The sequence below is a fragment of the Myotis daubentonii genome, chromosome 17 (assembly GCF_963259705.1).
Source record: "Myotis daubentonii chromosome 17, mMyoDau2.1, whole genome shotgun sequence".
Lineage (NCBI taxonomy): Eukaryota > Metazoa > Chordata > Mammalia > Chiroptera > Vespertilionidae > Myotis > Myotis daubentonii.
In genome coordinates, this window is record NC_081856.1 from 52,721,813 (window position 1) to 52,742,305 (window position 20,493).

Sequence of the window (20,493 nt, forward strand, 5' to 3'; positions counted from 1 at the left end):
CTGACAGCATCACTGTGACCCGTGCTCTAGGCTCACCCGGCTGCTCTGCGGCTGCAGTGTCTCCCTCTGACTACGCAATGCCTGGCTCACCCCACGTGCCCATTGCTTCTTGTCTCTGGGCCTCGGTTTCCCCACTGTGCCAGGTGGGTGTGTGTTCTCAGGGCCTGGCCAGTGTTCTGATACGTGGCAATGTGCTTGCTGGGCAGGATAAAAGGGTGGGCACAGGTGGTCCCTGGAGGCTGACACAGTATTTTTGGACTAAAACCGAGGAGTAGGTCCAGCTGCTGGTAACCTATTGAGAAGATGTTGATAACTAAGGGGTGTGTGTGGGGGGGGGGGTGAGGGGGCGTCCCGATGCCTTAGGAATTGAAAGGTTAGAAGCAGAGACGCTTACTGTTCCGGGCAATCCTGGGGGGCCGGCTGGACCAGCTTCACCCTGGTGGAGAAACAGAAAGCACGTGACCAGCCATCCCGCCGACGCCGCCTGTCCTGGGACACCTGTCCCCCCACACCTGGGGCAATGGATGGACAGACAGACGGACAGACACACAGATTCCCAATCATAAAATACGCAGACACGTAACACCTTGCATTTGAGAAGCATCCCTGCTGATAGGATCAAGTATTGATCCCTGGCATCACCTTCACCTGCACCCAGCGTGGCAGCCACGCCCGGGCACTGTGCCCGCAGCGCCAGGCCTCCCGCTTACTCCCTGAGAGACCCCCCTGGGGCCCTGCCCCACCCCTTTAAGGGGACCCCAGGGGACAATGTGACATCCCTGTAAACAATTCGGGCTTGAACCTTCTGAGCCTGAACCCCAACTCTCCCATGTATGCATCATTTCAGCTCTTGGGGTCCCAGCACCTTCTGGGGACTGAGATCCCTGTGATCAGCAGGGCCAAGAGCAGACACGGACCCCACACCTGTCCCTTCACCTGTGCCAGGAGGGGTCCGGCACAGGGGTCTCTGCCCAGGTCTGGGCTGGTGGCAGGCCTCCGCCCATGGTGATCAGTGGACAAAGGAAGGAATAAAGTAGCTTAGAGGGCAAGGCCGCCCTCGGTAACCATCACCCACAATAAAGGAGAAGCTGTATCGGTTGCTATCATTGTTTCCATCGCCCCGTAGCAGTCAGCTCCCAGTGCCGGCTTACACGGCTTACACGTCTGCACACGTATTAACGCATCTGCTCTCCAGCTAAATGCCGGCAGCAGAGATACTGTGGTGCCCACTTCACAGGTGAGGACAGGGCAGAGGAGCGCCCTTCCACCTGCCCAGTCGCACAGCCAGCCCCCGCGGGGCCTGACCTCAAACCCAGAATCCAAGGGCGGGAGCACCCGTGGCATCGCTTGGGTGAGCTCCCGGGATGCGGAGAGAAACCCAGGTCCTCCTGCTCCTTGTGGTCCGCGCTTCCCCATCTCCTCCCCACAGGCTCCCCTCCGGCTGCAGGACCCAGCCCGACCCTATCTAAGCGCCCCCCCCTGCCGCCCCCTCCCCCCCGCCAGGCTCCATTAAAAAGTGCAAACGGTGGGGGAGGGGGAGGAAAGTGCACATGATGATGCCCGGGCCGATGTAGCAGTGGTTGAGCGTTGACCTATGAACCAGGAGGTCACGGTTCAATTCCCAGTCAGGGCACATGCGGGCTCGATCCCCAGTGTGGGGCATGCAGGAGGCAGCAGATCCATGATTCTCTCTCATCATTGATGTTTCTCTCTCCCTCTCTGAAAGCAATAAAAAAAAATTTTTAAAAAAGAGTGTAAATGATCAAAGTTGAGCATTTTCCAGGCAAAAGCAAGAACGGGTATAACAAGCAGGGTTGGTGGGGAGGCCTCCAGCATAGAGGGCCTAAGGCGGCCTTTTGGGGAGCTGTCCTTGTGCGCTGTGAGCGCCATGGGCAAGGGAAGGCCCTGGGGCGGGGCAGGACGACCCGTGGCTCTCCCACCAGGAGGCAAGGAAAGGCTGAGCTGGGAAGGGCCCCTGTGCCTGGAGTGCATGTGACAGACCTGGGGTCCAACCCCCGCCCCAGAGCCGGTGAAGGAGCCCCAGGTGCCCAGGCTCCACACTCACTGAGGGCAGGAGGCAGGCGGTGGGAGGCGGGAGGCGGGCGGTGGGAGGCAGGAGGTGGGAGGCGGGAGGTGGGAGGCAGGCGGTGGGAGGCGGGAGGCGGGAGGCAGTGGATGGGGAAACAGAGTCAGGCACAGGCACCGCACAGTTAGAGGGGGCAGAGTTGCTGCAACATCTTATTTTGGACATTTGAGCCAGAATTGTCTATCATGGCCTAATTCTCTGGAGGAAAAGAGAGCGGACCAGATTCTCTGGAAGCTCGAATGGGGTTCTGCCGTGACCCCCGCAATTCCGCGGATGCGATGAGGGGGTTACGGTGGCGCCAAGTCCCTCGCACTCTGGAAATGAGGTTTCCCAACAAAAACGGCATCTCGGGCACGTCCAGGGAGCGGCGGGCCTGGCGGCCTCCATGCAAACCCGCCCCAGCCCACAAGCTCTGCTTCTAGGTCCGCCCCTGGGCTGCAGAGCAGGAAGGGGAGGGGGAGCTGGAGGGGAGGAGGCTGCACCCTTGGGGGTCGGGCCTGGGCGGTGCTGAGGGGGAGGGCGGGCACAGGCCCTGAGGGTGTGTCACCCGGGCAGCCAGCCAGGGCACAGGTCAGAGGAGACACTCAACCTCCCGGCGGGTGGAACCAGGTCGCAGCCCAGGCCTCCCTGCGGGCTCCAGGCACGGCCTCTCCTCTCCCCACGGAGCTCACGCACACAGCGGGGAGGTTCCCAACGTTGTCCCTGACACGGGTGCCCCAGCGCCTACCTTGTCACCTCGGTCGCCTTTCTGTCCCGGGAGGCCCAGGCCGCCCTTCTCTCCCTGCGGCAGAGACACAGGAAGGTGAGCTCAGCAGCAGCGTGGCCTGCTCCGGGCACGACCAGAGGCCCCGGGGACACCTCTCCCCCGCATCCCCCGCACCCCCTACCCCTGTAACCGCAGGGGAAGCCAGGCCAGGCTGCCAGCGGAGAGTGGGGAGCACCTGACTGCAAGGGGCCCGACGGGCATCGTCCCCCGACCCGACCCCCTTCCAGCGAGACCGCCCGCCACTGTCCTGTCCCAGCTCCCAGCAGAGGCCTGGCCCTTCCTTCCCCTGAACCCGGGAACCCCACTCCCAGCCCAATCACCCCCACTCCCCAGGGACCCAGACCCAAAGGGGCGCTTCCCACAGCGATGGCACAGGAGAGGGGCCTCGGGGCAGACACGCCAACACCTACCTGCTGTCCCTTCTCTCCCCTCAGGCCGGGGAACCCGGGGGCTCCAGGGAGGCCCGCCTGGCCCTGTGGAGACACCCGTGGTTAGACCCTGGGGAAGGGCTCCTGCAGGCCAGGCTGGGGGCGGGAGCTCCCCCTGCTCTCGGCACCCCCAGGTCTCTGGCTTGTGGGGTGGGGGCAGGGGGGTCGGAGAGAACTCCTTCATTCATGGGGTGTCCGAGCTCTCTCCTGGGCTGTGCGCTCTCCCAGGAACCCCGTGTGGCCTGCCTGGTGTCTACCTCCTCAGATGCAATGTCACCTCCCCGCCATCTGCCCTGAGGGTCCCCAAGACTCCGTGGGGGCCTCTCCTGCTCCCCCACCCCCTTCACCTGCACATCTCACTGCACCTGTTCACCTGGGGCCCTGGGCCAGCACGTGCTGGGGTTGCCAGGTGAGCGAATACGCACGTGAAGTGGACGGAGTGAGCCCCCAGACCACCCAGGGCCATGTGTGTGCGTGTGAAATGGACGAAGTGAGCCCCCAGACCACCCAGGGCCATGTGTGTGCGTGAATGAAGTCCATGAGGAACGGAGGGAAAGTGAGTGAGGGAAGAGACGGACAAACACACCTTCTCTCCCGGGCGGCCGGCCAGGCCCTGCTCCCCAACGTCGCCCTGGGGAGAGAGTAAACACCCCGTTAATCCCACCCCCGCTTACAGGGGGGCTGCGGTGCCAGGTGGCCCCACACACCCTCGGCTCCTCCGGCCACGGCCCTTTGTTCTCCAACATGTCGCACGGTCACAGCCAGAGAGTCACGGGCCGTGGAGACCGCGTGTGTCCCGAGTCTGGGAGGGGGCTCCACACGCCCTCGTGTGGTTTTTGCTTCCCCCAAAGGGAACCAGGTCCGGAGACCCCCCGAGAGTCTGAGCAGCCTGACCCCCTCATGCCGAGTCTAGACGCTCACAGTTCAAAACGACATGTGTGACCCCGGCCCCCCACTCAGCCCAGGTCCGGGAGAGGGTCCAGGCGGGGTGGGGAAGCAGCTGGCAGCCCGGGTGCAGGGGTGGGGGCTGCGTGCCCCCCCCCCACGCTGCACCAGGACAGGGGCCAGTGTGGGGGATGCTCTGTCACACAGCAGAGCCGACACGGTGAGAAGCTCGAGGCACTCTGGTCCTACTTGGTAAAAGCTTTGGTGAAGGTTTCCATGAGGAAATGTGGCTCTCTGTGAGCGTATGCATGGGGGGGGGGGGGAGTGGGAGGGGGAGAGGAAAGGGGGGGAGCCTGCTCATGAGAGCCTCCCTGTGCCAGGACAGACTCCTTGGTGTGGGGCCAGCACCCCCCCCCCCAGAGAGGAGGGAGAGGAAAGGGGACTGAGCATTAGGTCTGAGGACCCTGCAGCTCGGGGGCGACGACGTGGAAATGAGAGACGCGCTCCGACTCCCGCCAGTCCCCAGGGTCTACAAGCACCACTAGCCAGAGCTGCTCCAAGCGGAACCGTGTAAGCACCTGCCACTCAAAGCGCCACTTCAAACCCGCCAGGAGGGCCACGCCTTCGCTGTGGGAGCTGCCCGTGCTCAGCAGAGAGGCGAGTGGTCTCCTGTCTGCGCACAGGCTCCCCACACACACCACACACACCACACGGGCCCACATACACACACACACCATACACACACCACACGGGCCCACATACCACATACACACACACCACACACACCACACGGGCCCACATACACACCACATACACACACCACACACACACCACACACACCACACGGGCCCACATACACACCACACACACACACACCACACACACACACCACACGGGCCCACATGCACACACACACCATACACACACCACACATACCCCACACACATATCATACACACAAACCACATACACACCACACATACATACCACATACACCACACATACCCTACATATATATCATACACACACACCATACACACACCACACATACCCCACATATATACCACACACACACCATACACACACCACACATACCCCACATATATACCACACACACACCATACACACACCACACATACCCCACATGTATACCACACACACACCATATACACACCACACATACCCCATATATATACCACACACACACCATATACACACCACACATACCCCACATATATACCACACACACACCACACATACCCCACATATATACCACACACACACCATATACACACCACACATACCCCACATGTATACCACACACACACCATATACACACCACACATACCCCACATACACACCACATACACACACCACTCACATACCACACATACACCACATACACACCATACACACCACATACACAAACCACACATACCCCACATATATACCACATACACAAACCACACATACCCCACATATATACCACACACACACATACCCCACATGCATATCATACACACCACATACACACTCCACACATACCCCACATACACACCACATACACACCACACACACCACATACACCTCACATACACTCTCTCTCTCTCTCACTGCAGGGGTCGGCCAGCCTCGGAGCAGTGGAGGGACAGCAGGGTCCAGGGCAGGGGGCAGGGATCCAGAGGGGGGGGCCCCAGCCACGGCGTCCTCTTGCTCCTCCATCCCAGAGGCGCTGTAGTCATCCCGGCTGCAGCCTCTTCCCATTGATCCCGCTGTTGCCCGCCAGACCCCAGCTGACCCAACACTGGTCCCTCAGGAGAGGTTCACACCCGCCCCCACCACACCCCGAGAGCCACAAAGGGGGTGAGTCCATACCCGCAGGCCCGGCTTCCCAGGCAGGCCATCCACCCCGCGGTCTCCAGGCTGTCCCTGCAAGGAGAGCCGAGTCAGGTTCACGGGTGGGCGGGCACGGGGGAGGGACAGGCACAGGGGCAGGCACAGGGGAGGGGGAGGGGACGGACAGGCACAGGGGGCAGGCACAGGGGAGGGGGAGGGGACGGACAGGCACAGGGGGCAGCACGGGGGAGGGGGAGGGGACGGACAGGCACAGGGGGCGGGCACAGGGTGTCCAGGCGGGTGAGGAGAGGTCCCTGCTCAGGTAGGTTCGCTGTCACTCTGCGTGACCACTTGACCCCACTACCAACAGCAGCAGCTCATCCCGCCTCCTGGCTCCTACAGGACCTGCCTCCACCTTTGACATATTTTATAAAACACGAGAGGCCTGGTGCACAAATTCGTGCACGGGTGGGGTCTGGCCGGCCCACCCCCTCGGGGCCAGCTGGCCAGGGGGAGGGGCCTCAGCTGCCCCGCCCCACCCCCAATCGGCCGGTTGGCCGGCCGCCGTGTGACCAGTCATTCCGATCACTTGGCTCTTAGAGAGAGCAAGCTGAGCAGGAACGGTGCCTTCTCTCACCGGAGGTTCATAAGGAGGATGTCACAGCCTGTTTCAGAGCACAAAGCTCCTAGTTAGCCTTGCTTCTATCTTAAAATGTGCGCGGGAAGGTGGGGATCTCACATTAAATAAAGGCCTGTGGCACTGAGTTAAACCCGTGCTCATTGGTCATTAAACACCGAGCTTCTCCGTCTGCTTACGGCCAAGGTGCGCTTCCCAGGACACGCACACGCTGCCCGTAAGGACCGCTCCTGGAAGCGGGGTTGTGTGCGCTCGGAGAGTGAAGTGCTTTCTGCGAACACCTGCTGCAGGGCTTGTAGCTGTTCACTAGCGGTTTGCAAACTGTGACTTTGCTTCCCAGCTTTTACAGGGTTTAACCTGGCTCTTTTCTCAGTGTTCCTACTGTAATCCTTCCCACCAGCAGTTTAAAACGGAGGCCTCTTACTACGTGAGTCTCTGAGGTCTGTCCTCCTGGCCAGTAAAATAAACACGGATTTCTAACCCGAGGGTTAGAGCCACACGCTCCGAGCCCTCCCCGGTCCCCTCAGGGAAGTGAAGGACCTGCCCCCACCTGACCTGGAAAACCCACGCCGCTGAGCCCCACTGGGCTCGCAGTCGCCTGACGGGGAACCCCAACAACCAGGAATGGTGGGTGCCCTTCATCTCCTCTCTGCTGTCTGGGGCTCCCAAGACCATGACGCCCCGAGAATACCTACCTTGGGCCCTGGCAGGCCTGGGGGCCCGGGCAGCCCGTCCTTCCCAGGCGGCCCCTGTGCCGAGAGGGAGACGGGAAGTGAGCCGTGAGGGAGCCCCGCGCTGGGGAGTCTGCAGGGGGAGCTGCCTGGCCAGCTGGGGCCTCCGCAGCGAGGCTGCTGGTCTGTGGGCTGGTCCTCCACCCTCGTCCTCACGGAGACGATCAGGTGCCCTGGATGGGCCGGTTCCCGGTGCCTGCCTGGCCGCCCACCCACCGGCCCCACCAGAGAGAAGGAGCTGTCAGGAAAGCCCGTCACGGCGAGCAGGCCTCCCTGAGGGCCACCGTCAGGTCTAGGGGGGCCCATGTCACGCCACAGGTGACAGCCCATGGGCCACACCGGCCATCCGCCAGGAGCGCTCCAGGCCAGCGGGCGGCAGACGCGCCCTCCTCGCTCACCCACCCACGAGGTGCACACACCTGCTGCGGTCCGGCCTCGGGACTGGAAAGGAATGAAGGCCCCCCCCCCCCGTCCCGGAACGGGAAGCGTCAGGAGGAGGAGGAGGAGCAGGTCCTGGATGGGCCACTTCTTCTCCCTCCGCCCATCACTCCTGTGCCCTCTGCAGGCGTCCCTCAGCGACAGGCACACTTTAAACAGCCAAGGACTCTGGGATTTGCCTTTGGGCGGGGGGCAGGGGGGCAGGCTGAGGAGAGGGTGCCCCTCAGTTCTCCACTGGGGCCGGGGGGGGGGCGGGGAGGGCAGGCCCAGGGACAGCACGTGGAGGCGCCACAGCAGGAAGGAGTCGGCCGAGCACGGTGGGGCCGCTGCTGGGAGGGAAGGGCCCGGGGCAGCCCAGCTCCAGAGCAGCCCTGGCACAGAGGGGACAGGGGAGGGACGGGCCTTACCGCCGGCCCGGGGTGCCCAGGTTTTCCGGGGAAGCCGATCTCTCCTGGCAAACCCTGGAAAGGGAACCAAGGAGACTCAGTGGCCATCTCAGAGACCCCTCTCCCCCTCTCCCGGCCCAGCCCAGGCCTCTGCTGTGAGGAGGGGGCCAGGGGTGGTCCCCCAGGCATCGGGCCGTGCTCAGTGCAGGCCACCGCCAACGGTGGTGTGGCCACACCTGCAGCCGCAGGCCTAGGGCGAATGGTCTGCCCTGGGCCAGTCCTGCCTCCCGTGGGTGGGGGCAGGGGAGGAGGGGGAGACACCTGGAGGGCCCACCTCCCTCTTCGAATGCCTGCTGGGTCCACCCGACCAGGGTCTCCGCCGCTCCCCACAGCAACGTCCCAGCTGACCCTGACGCGGGGGAGGGGAACGGTGGCAGAGGCCTCCCCTGGCGCCCCTGAGCCTGGGGGCCACCCGCCCGCTAGACGACCCCCAAGGACCCCGCCCAGCGGCCTCCTCTGCCGAGTCTCTAGAAGCAGCCAGCCACGCGGTACATGAGCTCAATGACATCTCTCATGAGAGGCTCCGGGCGGGGCAGCGAGAGGCTGGGGGGGGGGGCTGCAGGCGGGTCTCCCATGGGAGTGACCACCCGCGAAGATGCTCCTGGCGCCCATGGCCACGGAGCCCCCACCTAAGTGCCCAGTGAGAGGACAGCAGGGCCACCTTACCGCGGGGCCTCCAGGGCCAGGGGGGCCGGGGACGCCGGGCGGTCCGGGAGGGCCCTGTGGAGAGAGCAGGAGGGTTAGGGCGCGTGCAGCAGCCCCCCCCCCCCGTGACGGTGTCCTGTCCTGTGAGAGGAGATGGGGGAGGGGACACGGTGACGGGTGGGCTTCAGCCTTATCGGTGATGTCTTGTGTTTGAAGCAAAACAGAAAAACCAGAAAGAAAATATCTGAAGGAAAATTTATAACATGTTAGCATGTCCCCTGGGGTAACGGGAGCATAGCTGCTACGTGATGTATGCTGCCACAGAGTTGAGCTACTCGGGCATTTAAAATAAATACACACGCACGGCATGTATGAGTACACACACGCACGGCATGTATGAGTACACACACACGGCATGTGTGAGTACACACACACGGCATGTGTGAGTACACACACGCACAGGCATGTGTGAGTACACACACGCACGCACATGTATGAGTACACACACGCACAGGCATGTATGAGTACACACACACGGCATGTGTGAGTACACACGCACACAGGCATGTATGAGTACACGCACGCACATATATGAGTACACGCATGCATGGCATGCATGAGTACACGCACGCACAGGCATGTACGAGTACACACACGCACACACATGTATGAGTACACACGCGCACAGCATGTATGAGTACACACGTGCACGGCATGTATGAGTACACACAGGCATGTATGAATACACACACGCACAGGCACGTATGAGTACACGCACACAGGCACGTATGAGTACACGCACGGCACGTATGGATACACACGCGCACAGGCACGTGTGAGCACACACACGCACGGCATTTATGAGTACACACGCACAGGCATGTATGAGAACACACACGCACGGGCATGTATGAGAACACACACGCTCACAGTGGGGCCACCCCAAGGCCTCCCAGGACAGTGTTCCCAGGCCCGACCAGCATGGAGTCAGCCAGGGGGGTGCGGGACCTGGCGGAGCCGCCCCGCCACGGCAATCGATCGATCACAGCCCCACACACGTCCTGGGAGGCGACCTCGGCCTCAGGTTGCTCAGCATCCTCTCCAGATGCGCCCTCCCGCACCCTCCCTTCTCCAGTGTCTCCACCCGACTTCCTCTCCAGTTCCCCAGGAGGAATGCTTCACGCCCCGCCACGCTCAAGGCCAGCAGAACTGTGTGCATCTGGCCCACGTGCCCTGAGGGCAGGGGCCTCTCGATCCCTCCACGTCTCCTCTCACACGTGACAACCCCAGGGCGTGCAGGGAGCAGGCGCTCAATCAAGTTTGAGCAAGTCCACTGGACCCACTGGAGCTAAGGGGAGGGCTGTGCATCAGGGAACGAACAGTCTCACGTCCCCACTAGAGGGCAGTAAACACTTAAAAATGGCAAAGGACACTGCTTCTGTGCAGTTCCCTGTGTCTCCCTCTGGGGGTGCACGTGAGTCAACAACAGGTCTAGAGAGGGGCCTGAACTTTTGGGGGGGCGGCTGGACCTGTCTCCTCTGAGCTCACTCTGGGGGCTGCGTCTCCCTTTCTCCGAAGACACTTGCTTTGAGCTGGAACAATGGAGGAGGCAGACAGAGCCGGGCAGAAGGTGGCCGGGGCAGGTGTGAATACAGGGTCCCCCTAATGGATGAGGGGGGCAGAGGGCACCAAAGAAGGTTCCCGGCCTCACCCCTATTGTCACTCAGCCACACGCACCCACATCCTGCAGGTAACAGGAGCCACCTTCCACCGCCTTCCAGAAGGCCTGATCCAGGCGGCATTTTTCTTTCAACCTCACCTCTGGGGTTCTCACAGCCCCTCAACCCACAGAGCGGGGCCCAGGTCCCTTCTCCCGACACAGCCGCCCTCTGCTGGCTCTTGGGGAGTTACTGTTCTCCCTCCTCGCGTTTCCCCGGATGCGATGGCCCCGGGGAAGTTCTGTGCTGCCCCCTGGCGACTGTTCCGGGAAGCCCGCCTCCGGGGCAGCTCCAGGCTCCCACTCCTCCCTCCCTCCCTCATCTCCTGCAAACGGCTGCAGGCCGCTGGCTGCGCCTCCCAGTTCACAGCAGGTTAGAGTAGACAGATCCGCCGTCATCTTCTCCGGAAAGTCACCCTCCCTGTGTGACGACAACTCACACTGAGGCCCAGAGAGGGCCAGGCCCCGCAGCCATCATCTCCGGTGGGGCCTGGAGAATCCCGGGAGCTGGTCCTAACAGCAGGTGCACAGGCCCCTGTGTGGCCCTGAGGCGCACGAGGGACGCGTCCGAGGGGCCCGTGACTCTGGAAACACCCCCCGGTGACTGTGTGGAGAGTCACCAGGTCTGGAGATTGCCCGTCTAGACGAACCCCATGGACCAGGAGGAGCAGAAAACACACACACACACACACACACACACACACACACACACCCGTCTCAGTGCCCGCTCCGCACGTCAGCCCCTGTCAGTCCTCACGCTGAGGAAGAGCTGGGGCTAGGAGTGAAAGGCACTGGTGGACAAAACTGCCTTCAGATCAGTGACCCTGGCCCCTTCTCCCTCCCAACCCCGCACTCCACGCTGTGAGGCGGCTGCACAGCTGGGGACACTCCTATCACAGCCTGTCCCACCCCCACAGTGTGCTCCGCATATGGAGTGGGTCATGAACAGGCTGGAGGGTGGAGCACCCCCCTTCCCGTGGGACCCGCAGCGCCTGGCTCACTGTGACGCACAGTGGGGAGTCGCCACGGCTTGTTTGATGCTGGGCGCTCAAAACAAGAGCAAAGGCCGACATGGCAATTACCCTAATGGCGCAGTAGCCGTTACAGAGGGAGAAGGTGCTGGAAGCAGGTGCAAACCGCTGCCAGAGTGAAGACTGCTCCCAGCAGGGCCACAGGGGCGGGGGGGGGGGTGGAGGAGGGGAGAGGGCAAGTAGCCTGCAGGGTCGTTTGCAATGGACTGGAAGCTTCTTGCAAGTCCAGGTGGGAAATGCATGTGTGGGGGAGAGGAAACAGCAGTCAGGCTGCAGTGTCAGCCGCCTGCCCCCCAGAGACCCCTGGACCTGCTCCGGGGCCACACCTGCCTTCTGAGGGCCCAGCAGGAATGCACAGAGGTGGAGGGAGCTCGACCAGAGCAGCCCACGGCCCCTCCCGTAAGGCCACACCCTCCCGTAAGGCCCCCTCTCCCATAAGGCTGTCCCCTCCCATAAGGCTCTCCCCTCCCATAAGGCCGTCCCCTCCCATAAGGCCCCCCCTCCCGTAAGGCCCCCCCTCCCGTAAGGCCCCCCCTCCCGTAAGGCCCCCCTCCCATAAGGCCGCCCCCTCCCATAAGGCCGCCCCCTCCCATAAGGCCCCCCCCTCCCGTAAGGCCCCCCCCCTCCCGTAAGGCCCCCCCTCCCATAAGGCCGCCCCCCTCCCATAAGGCCGTCCCCTCCTGTGAGGCCTCGCCAGCCTCCTGGAGGTCAGCAGCACCTCCTGCAGAGTGGAGCCCACGGTCTGTTTCTGACCCAGCCCCTGGCGGCACCCCCGTCTCTGCTCCTTACTGACCCTCAGCCCAGCCCAGGCAGGTCTCCCTCAGGGACACGGGGCGCCCTGCAAACACCTGCGAGTCCCCAGGGGCCCATCTCCAGGGAACCCAGCTGGCGTGAGTCCTTCGCCCTGCGCAGGGTTTCCGACTGCGGGCAGATGCCCCGTCTGCTACTTGAGCCTTGGACTTAAAGATGATAGATTGGGTGGTTTTGAACTAAGACTATTGGACTATTCACAGCATTACTCGCGCTAGCAATGATCGCATAAAGAGATGGAAGAATCTGGCTAAGGTGGTCAAATGCTGGGTCACCTCGTGCCGCCCGAACGGACTTGGGCAAGGATGTCACTGCCCAGCACCGCGGCCTCCCCCTCCACAGCCGGTGGGAGGCCCCTCCGCCACCCCTGTGGTGGGATTCACGGGGGGAGGAGGGGGCTGCAACCTGGCCCAGCAACTGGGCGGCTTCGCAAGCGTGGCTCCCTCTCTTCTGTTACTGATCAACACGTCTAAAACCGACTAATCTAATTATTAATGAGGGAGACAGATTAGCCAATAGACCCAAATGTTAACAACAAAGTAATGGCTCTTTTAATTATTACTAATGAAAACAGCTAACGGTGCTGCCTATTCATTAGCCAGCCAGCCGATTACCAGGGGAGCAGTATTTGATCTTTCCAAGGCGACAGCGACCCACCAGCTAGTTAATGCGATTAGCAGGGAGAGCGATGATGCACGAACGGCCGATTAACTGAATGATCATCGATAAGCCAATGGCAAGCAGTGATTCCTGCGAGCCAGCTGGTTCTGACTGGAGCAGATAAGGAGCCGGGGAGAGCCTGAAGACGCGGGAACGAGGTGCGTAAATCAGTGGCACCCACGGTCCCCTGCGGCGTGGAAACGTTTGCCTGTTGGGGGAGCTGATCACCATCTGCGAGGCCTCCCCTCGCACTGTGGCCCCTGAGCCCACCCACGAGGGCTGCCCACCCCAGCGGGTTCTCTGTGGGGCCCAGGCCTGCAGGCCCACCCGCCCTGGGCGCCTGCCCCTCGCCCGGCTGCGTCCCCGCCGATTTGAGGGGCTCCTGCGCGTCCACACGGCAGCACTGCCTCTGCAGCCCTTGAGCAGACCGGACTCGGGCGTCCCTTCTCCCTAAGCCGCCGCCTCGGCCCCATCCAATCAATGTGCACATTTACCTAAAGCCCCCTGCCCGGCCAGCGCGGCTCAGGGGTTGAGCATCGACCCAGAAACCAGGAAGCCAGGGCTCGATTCCCGCTCAGGGCACATGTCTAGGTTGCAGGCTGGACTCCCAGTAGGGAGCGTGCAGGAGGCAGCTGATCAATGATGTTTCTCTCATCGATGTTTCACTCTCTCTTTCCCTCTCCCTCCTCTCTATAAACCAATAAAAACACGTTCAATAAATAAATAAACGAACACAACACCCTGGCAGTGACGTTTCTCCTTTTCAGAAAGAGGCACCGTAACCATCGTTCAGGCCCGGCTGCCGTGGGCTTCCCGCTGGCCCAGGCTGCGTGGGGCCCTGCGCCGGCGCCTTTAGATGTGAAACGGGACGAGCGTTCCTCCCTCGCGGCGGTTGTAAAGGACACGCTCGATTACCTGTGAGCGGTAACAAAGGAGTCTGCCCACAGCAGAAACGAGACACGTCCCGCCCTCCCCTCCTCTCGTCAGAGCAGAAACCGTCGCTGAGGTTCCGCCCTCCCGCCACCACCTGACCCGCCGCACAGGGTGCCCGTGGGCCCTCATCCCACGCCCCTCCCCATGACTCCACCGTTCCCCCCCTCCTAGCACTGCCACCCCTGGTCTGCCCTCCTCGGCCTGAAATTCCTCCAGGACAGCGACAGCAGGCATTATTCCCCCAGCCCACGAGCGGGAAGACAGAGGCGAGGGGGGGACCGAGGGTGGAGACCCACCGAGCATGCTTCTCAGTGCTCCGAGGAGCGGCCACCCGATCACGGTCACCACCCCGAAGTGCTTCCTGGTCATTCCTTCCGTCAGACAGAGCAGTGTCTCCACCGCAGAGAACGTAAGGAGAGGTTACCTGTGGCCCCAGCGATCCAGGCAGTCCGGGGGCGCCCACTTCGCCTTTCTTGCCCTGCGTGCAGGAAGAGAGGCGGCGTTAGCAGGCAGCAGCGAGCGGCCCCTGAGGCCATTTGGGGCAGTATGTCTCAGTGGCGATGACGGGGTCGTGCCCTGGGAGGCCCTAGAGACGTGGCGAGGGATCGAGGGGTTGGGACCAGCTCCAGCGGGGGGCAGGCAGGCCCAGCTTTGGGGCCCAGCTCTGCTCCTGGGATGATTTTGCTCACATGGGGCCCCAGGTCCAAAGGACCAGAAAGATGCCCCCGCGGGCATCCTCCCCGTCCTGTTCCTGTGCTCAGCCGCCAGCTTCTCCCACCAGGCGGGACGCTCCTCGGCTCAAGGCCATGCTTCGCTGCCAAACTCAGCAACTCCCAGGGCCTCGGCCCCCTTTCCATGGCTGCCGGCCCCCTGCTGCCTGTCCTGTGCGGCTCCCTCCCACCAGCCACCGGCCTCCCTCCCACACCTTGAACAGGCCCACGCGCTCCACCTCAAGGCCTTTCCACCGGCCTCTCCTGCCTGGAGGCCGCCGGGCTGGGAGTCCCTGGGATCGACCCCTCCCGCCAGCGGCCTCGCTCCAAGGCCCTCCCCTGAATGTCTTCTCTGAGCAGCGCGTCCAGAAAAAGAAAAGTGTCAGGAATGTGTGATCACACTGTCCCCCAAGAAAGGCATCATCGCTCATGGCTCACCCAGGAAGGGGCACCACCCCGGGGCCAGCCCCGCACCTGTGCCATGCCCAGGGCCCGCCTGCCGCAGCCACGGCCACAGGGGCACGGCCTGCTCACACGCCCTGCTCCTGCTCACACCCAGTTCTTTCCCTCCAGACGTTTCGGGGCCAACCCGTGCCAGCAGGTGATTCTGCCAGGACGAGAGAAACTCGGTCCAAGTCGCCGTCCACCTCCAGCACAGTCAGCACTCCTCCTTATGTAACCGACAGGACACCTGGCTGCTCTATTGGAACTGGCCAGACGCTGTGATTCTGGCACCTTCTGTGCCCGGTGCCCAAAGTCTGGTCCCCGAACAATAGCTCTAGTGACTGAGATGGGTCCCCAGACCCCTTTGGGACTCCTGGCCTCTGCGATGCTCCCCACACTGCTACCTCTGCCTGTCACCCCTTCCCTCCATCTCAGCTTGTCAAAGTCATATCCCAGTCCAGCTCCACCTCTTCCAGGAGGCCCCAGCAATCCAGAGGAAACATGGCAAGATATGACAAGAACATACCTGAGACATAAATTCCCCAAGGCTTCCTGCCAAGAGCTAATGAGTTACGCCCACCAGGGACAGGGACGGGCGGGGGGGGGGGGGGGGCGGGGACGGGGGCTCAGTAAGCAATTAGGAGGCCATGGCCACCACCGCAATCACAGCTTGTCCCCGCCCGTGCCTCTACAGCCCGTGCCTCTACAGCCCGTGCCTCTACAGCCCTGAAAAGAAAGGAGTTCCAAATCCCAGGCCGACGGGGAAGGGCAAGCCGCTCAGCTTGCTGAGTCTCAGGTCCTCAGGTGGAGAATTATAATCCCTGTGATCACCTGGGCAGACAGCAATGGATGAAATAATCCCATGTTTGAAGAAGCGATTTATAAGTCATTAAAAAGCATCATGCAAATGTAACAAGTAAATGTGAGGAGGAGGAAGATGGTGGTGATAGTCAGGAAGAAGAAATGAAAACAGTCAGGATGCTAGCTCCTTTGAGTCCCCATAGTGGGTGAGGCCACAGGTCAAACGGATCCTTGAGATGCTGTGGAGGTTAAATGAGACTGTGCTCTCAGGGTGCTGAGCACAGGACCTGACATTAGGGAATGCACGGCAGTAATGGTGATGGTGGTGGTGGTGCTGGTGGTGGTGATGGTGGTGATGATGGTGGTGGTGATGTGGATGCGGATGGTGGTGGTGGTGGTGGTGATGGTGGTGCTGGTGGTGGTGGTGATGGTGGTGGTGATGGTGGTGGTGGTGATGTGGATGCAGATGGTGGTGGTGGTGGTGGTGATGGTGGTGGTGATGGTGGTGATGGTGGTGCTGGTGGTGGTGGTGATGGTGGTGGTGATGGTGGTGGTGGTGGTGGTGGTGGTGGTGGTGGAGGTGGAGGTGGGGGTGGAGGTGGAGGTGGGGGTGGAGGTGGAGGTGGAGGTGGTGGTGGTGGTGGTGATGGTGGTGGTGGTGATGGTGGTGCTGGTGGTGGTGATGATGGTGCTGGTGATGGTGGTCGTAATGATGGTGGTGGTGATGGTGGTGGTGGTGATGGTGGTGCTGGTGGTGGTAATGGTGGTAATGGTGGTGGCGATGGTGGTGGTGATGGTGGTCCTAATGATGGTGGTGGTGATGTGGATGCGGATGGTGGTGGTGATGGTGGTGGTGGTGGTGATGGTGATGGTGATGGTGGTGGGATGGAGGTGAGGAAGATGGCTCTAGTAGCGGATGTAGCAGTAGTTACATAACCTCTGCATTTTGGATATAAAATTAAGGCTCTGAGAAGTGCTGGCCAGAGCAAGTTTTGAAGCAATATGGAACTATTTCACTAACAATAAGCCTTTTTCTTGTCATTTTTCTCTTCTTCTAAGTGGCTGCCCAACACAATATCTGGGCAACTGTGTGTCATTTATCACGAGGGCAGATAATTCAAGCCACTCTGCACACCAGACGCTGACGGACTGATGTTCCCAAGGCTGCCCGCCGGCCTGCGGAGGAGGGAGCCGTACACTCAGAGCCGCGGCTCCGCCCCGGCCAGGACGAGTCAGCAGAGCTGCGAGGGGCCAGCAGCAGATGAAAGGGTTGCTGTGCAAGGGGTTCTAATATGCGCCGTATGGTCTCTCGCTCAGTTCCTGTTCTCCACGCCTCTAAGTGTCAAACATGATTATTTCTACCGGTTAGAGCCGACCCAGGTGCTGTCCTCGCATACACCCTGGCTCCGCGCCACAAGATGAATCCAACAGTAGCCCGTGATCCAAACGACGCAGTTACCATCTGGAAGTGCAGGACAAAAGCCTTAAAAATTGCAAAGTAAAACAAACGCATATCAGGCCCCGCTGCAGGGACTCCTAGCATCCAATTCAGAACTCTGGTGCGCCTCTCTCTATCTCTCTCTCCTCTCTCTCTCTCTCTCTCTCTCTCTCTCTCTCTCTCTCTCTCTCTCTCTCTCTCCACCCTAACGCAGAACAGTGGAGGACCTGGGCCAGGCAGCCCCGAGTGCTAATCCTCGCCCCACCATCGATCACTTGTGTGACAAGGTCACCTGATTCACACCTTTGGGGCTTGGGCTTCTCATTTGCGGGAGGAGATTGAAAAGCTGTCCCTCAGAAGACCCTCGTGAGAAACCTGCGTGCAGACAGCTCCCTTGCTGAGCCCGCGATCGTCCGCTCACTATCGCCTTTCTACCTGCGTTACTTCTGCCCCTGCACGCAGAGCTGCTGCTCGGAGAAATATGTCCTGAGGGCAGCTGATGCGATCAGGCACCAGGAGACAATGGGGGTCGCTATTGGTAGGAAGAGGGGAGCACCGTCTCTGATAGGACAATAGTCCTTCCCACCTACAGGATGGGGGGAAGTGACCAAGGGGCCAAAGAGATTGCCGCTGGCTTGTGGGAGGAGCAGTGACGAGGGCCTGCGTGACCTCGGGCAGGCAGGCATTTCATCTTCCTGGACATGAACCTTCTCACTGTCCGTCTGGGGAACCCCTTCCATCGGGACGGTCCTATGGCCGGGAGAGCCCACGTTTTACACTAAGTTGAAATGCCTGACAACACAGAACTCTCTTCAACAAAAATGTTTTTTTCTCTTCTTTGACAATGAAGAGGAAAGAGGAAATCCAGGCGGGTTGAGGTGGGACTCAGCACCACAAAGCAAGGTCAAGGCAAAATAAAAGAAAGGTACGGAAGGGACCCGTGGTCTCCTCTACAACTGGATGTTCCGAGTCGGAGGCCGGAGCCCAGGTGGCCAGAGGCCGGTCCTGGCGCTGAACGCCTCCCGCCACCCGCGCGTCACCGCCCAGGGAGAGGCCGTGGGGGCTCTCTCTCGCACGCTGATTGTGTCCGATGCTCGTGAACGCATTAGATTCTGAGCACATTTACCTGGGCTGTTTATACACTTCATGTGAGTGTAAGTGAGACGCTTGGTAAGCGCGAGGCCCTCTTCCACGGGCTGCAGACACGGGGTCCTACATGAGCTCTGCCTGTGTCCTGGGGTCCCCACTGCCTGGCCCAGGACGGGTGCACCGCCAGCCTCTGCCCTGCTCGCGGCCACCCCCTTTCTCTTTGGCCCCGAGGGCATCTCCTCAAGGGCCTCTTCCCCTGCGGTCTGTTCTCACAGTGGCCACACTGAGAGTGCAAACCGGGCCACGCCACTTCCGTACCCCAAATCCTGCAGCGACCGAACTGCACCCAGAAACGTACGAGACTGTCGGGGAGAGTCTGGACACACGAGGAGACGTTTCCGTGGGTTTGGGCAGAGGGCGGTACTGTGCTTTTGCTGCCTTTCTCTTCGCTCAAACATCACCTTTTCCAAGCGGCCCTGGCGGCTCCCGGGTGGGGTTTCTGAGAAAGTCCTTCTGTCTCAGTTTTCCTGACTCGGCCAGAGCAGTGGGCGCTGCCTCTCCCGCCAGGGCTCTGACCACACACGGTGTGAGCTTCTATGTCCATGACTCAGGGCGACAACAAACTCACCTCCATCTCCCCAGGACCCAGCTCGGCGCTGGGCACATCTCCTCCATGTGAGCTGCTAAACGGGGGACAGATGGGTGAGCTGGGGACCGGAAAGGAAGGAGTGTACTTACTCGGAGACCTTGCAGACCCGGAGGTCCGGCCTGGCCTTCTGGGCCCGTCAGACCCTGGGGCAGGGAGAAAGAAACAGATGAGACAATGGTAACTGCGGGTTCAACAGCATGGGTGTCACTTGGCCGCACATTCCCTGGGCAGGGAAACACTGTCCCTTCCAACCGGGACACTGGAGGGCAGGTGGGAAAAACACCCTATTCCCTCAGATCTATAAAACTCTGAATCATGTGATCTAATCAAGTGTGTCTAACAACCAAGGGGAGTCCACGCGTTAGAAAGGAGGAGTCAGGATCAGTGCCCTGCGTTGGCGCTCTGCGTGGCGTGTGCAAGAAAGGAAGCCTCGGGCACCAGGGGGCTCAGCCCTGAGCCTCTGTCGCTCCCCTGGCCCAGGAGGACTGGCTGGGGGTGTCTGACTCCCAGTCAACAGTGACGTGCAATACAGGGCAGTCTGCGCAAATAAAACTGGGCACGAAAGATGATTTCAAGTAAGCAAGGGGCATCGGTGCAGGAAGAGGGCACAGTAGCCTCGTTCGAATCCTGTCCGGACCCCATGTGTCACACAGAACCCCTTCTATCAGCAGCATCGAGCCTGGAGGACTCTTCAGGACCCTGGACAGCTCCACGGGGGCGGGGTCCGTGTGAGGTCCAGTGGCCTGAAGCGCCAGGGCCAGGACCCTCAGTCCCTGCTCTCTACACCGGGGCCTGTAGGGATGATGCAGCAGAGACTGCAGGGTGCGCACGCAGTCACTTCTTCGCCTCTCCTTCATTCCGCGATGAGATCGGGCGTGACTTTTCATCCCTGCGTCCCCAGCTTCACACTCTGCTCCATAGGAAGTAGGTGGCCACATAGGTGACATTTCTTCCTCCGCTCCCTCCCTCATTTATCGTCACAAAATCTGCACACGGGGAGGTGGGGGACCACCTGCTGTGCTGCCCCCGGTCGCAGAGTGAGGGGTGGAGAAAGCTGCCTCCTGATGAAGCCGGGCTACGCGTTCCTAGCTTCTCACTCCTCCGCGGGAGCCAGGGAGGGAAGCAATGATCCTGCAGCATCTCGGGGAGGTGCTGCGCGCTGAGCACCCGGGTGAAAAGGGAGTGGGCGTGACGGACGGGTCCGGGTTCAAAGCTCTCAGCGCTGCTGCTTAATAGCTGTGCGACTCCGTGCCGGCCACTCTGTATCTGCGCACAGCGTCTTCATTGTGAAGGAAGAGAAAAACACCTTCACCC

At 61.2% G+C, this 20,493-nt stretch overlaps 1 protein-coding gene across 1 annotated transcript in view; it reads right to left on the minus strand.

Moving 5' to 3' along the window:
* Window positions 1–20,493, minus strand: part of COL22A1 (collagen type XXII alpha 1 chain) — a 108,741-nt gene that overhangs the window by 45,315 nt on the left and 42,933 nt on the right. The window contains exons 21-30 of the mRNA XM_059672366.1: window positions 19,269–19,322; window positions 14,473–14,526; window positions 8,919–8,972; window positions 8,214–8,267; window positions 7,333–7,386; window positions 6,040–6,093; window positions 3,867–3,911; window positions 3,263–3,325; window positions 2,814–2,867; window positions 395–436 (exon numbers count right to left, since the gene is read on the minus strand). Of these exons, the coding sequence (XP_059528349.1) occupies window positions 395–436; window positions 2,814–2,867; window positions 3,263–3,325; window positions 3,867–3,911; window positions 6,040–6,093; window positions 7,333–7,386; window positions 8,214–8,267; window positions 8,919–8,972; window positions 14,473–14,526; window positions 19,269–19,322 (528 nt within the window). The remainder of the gene's footprint in view (window positions 1–394; window positions 437–2,813; window positions 2,868–3,262; window positions 3,326–3,866; window positions 3,912–6,039; window positions 6,094–7,332; window positions 7,387–8,213; window positions 8,268–8,918; window positions 8,973–14,472; window positions 14,527–19,268; window positions 19,323–20,493) is intronic.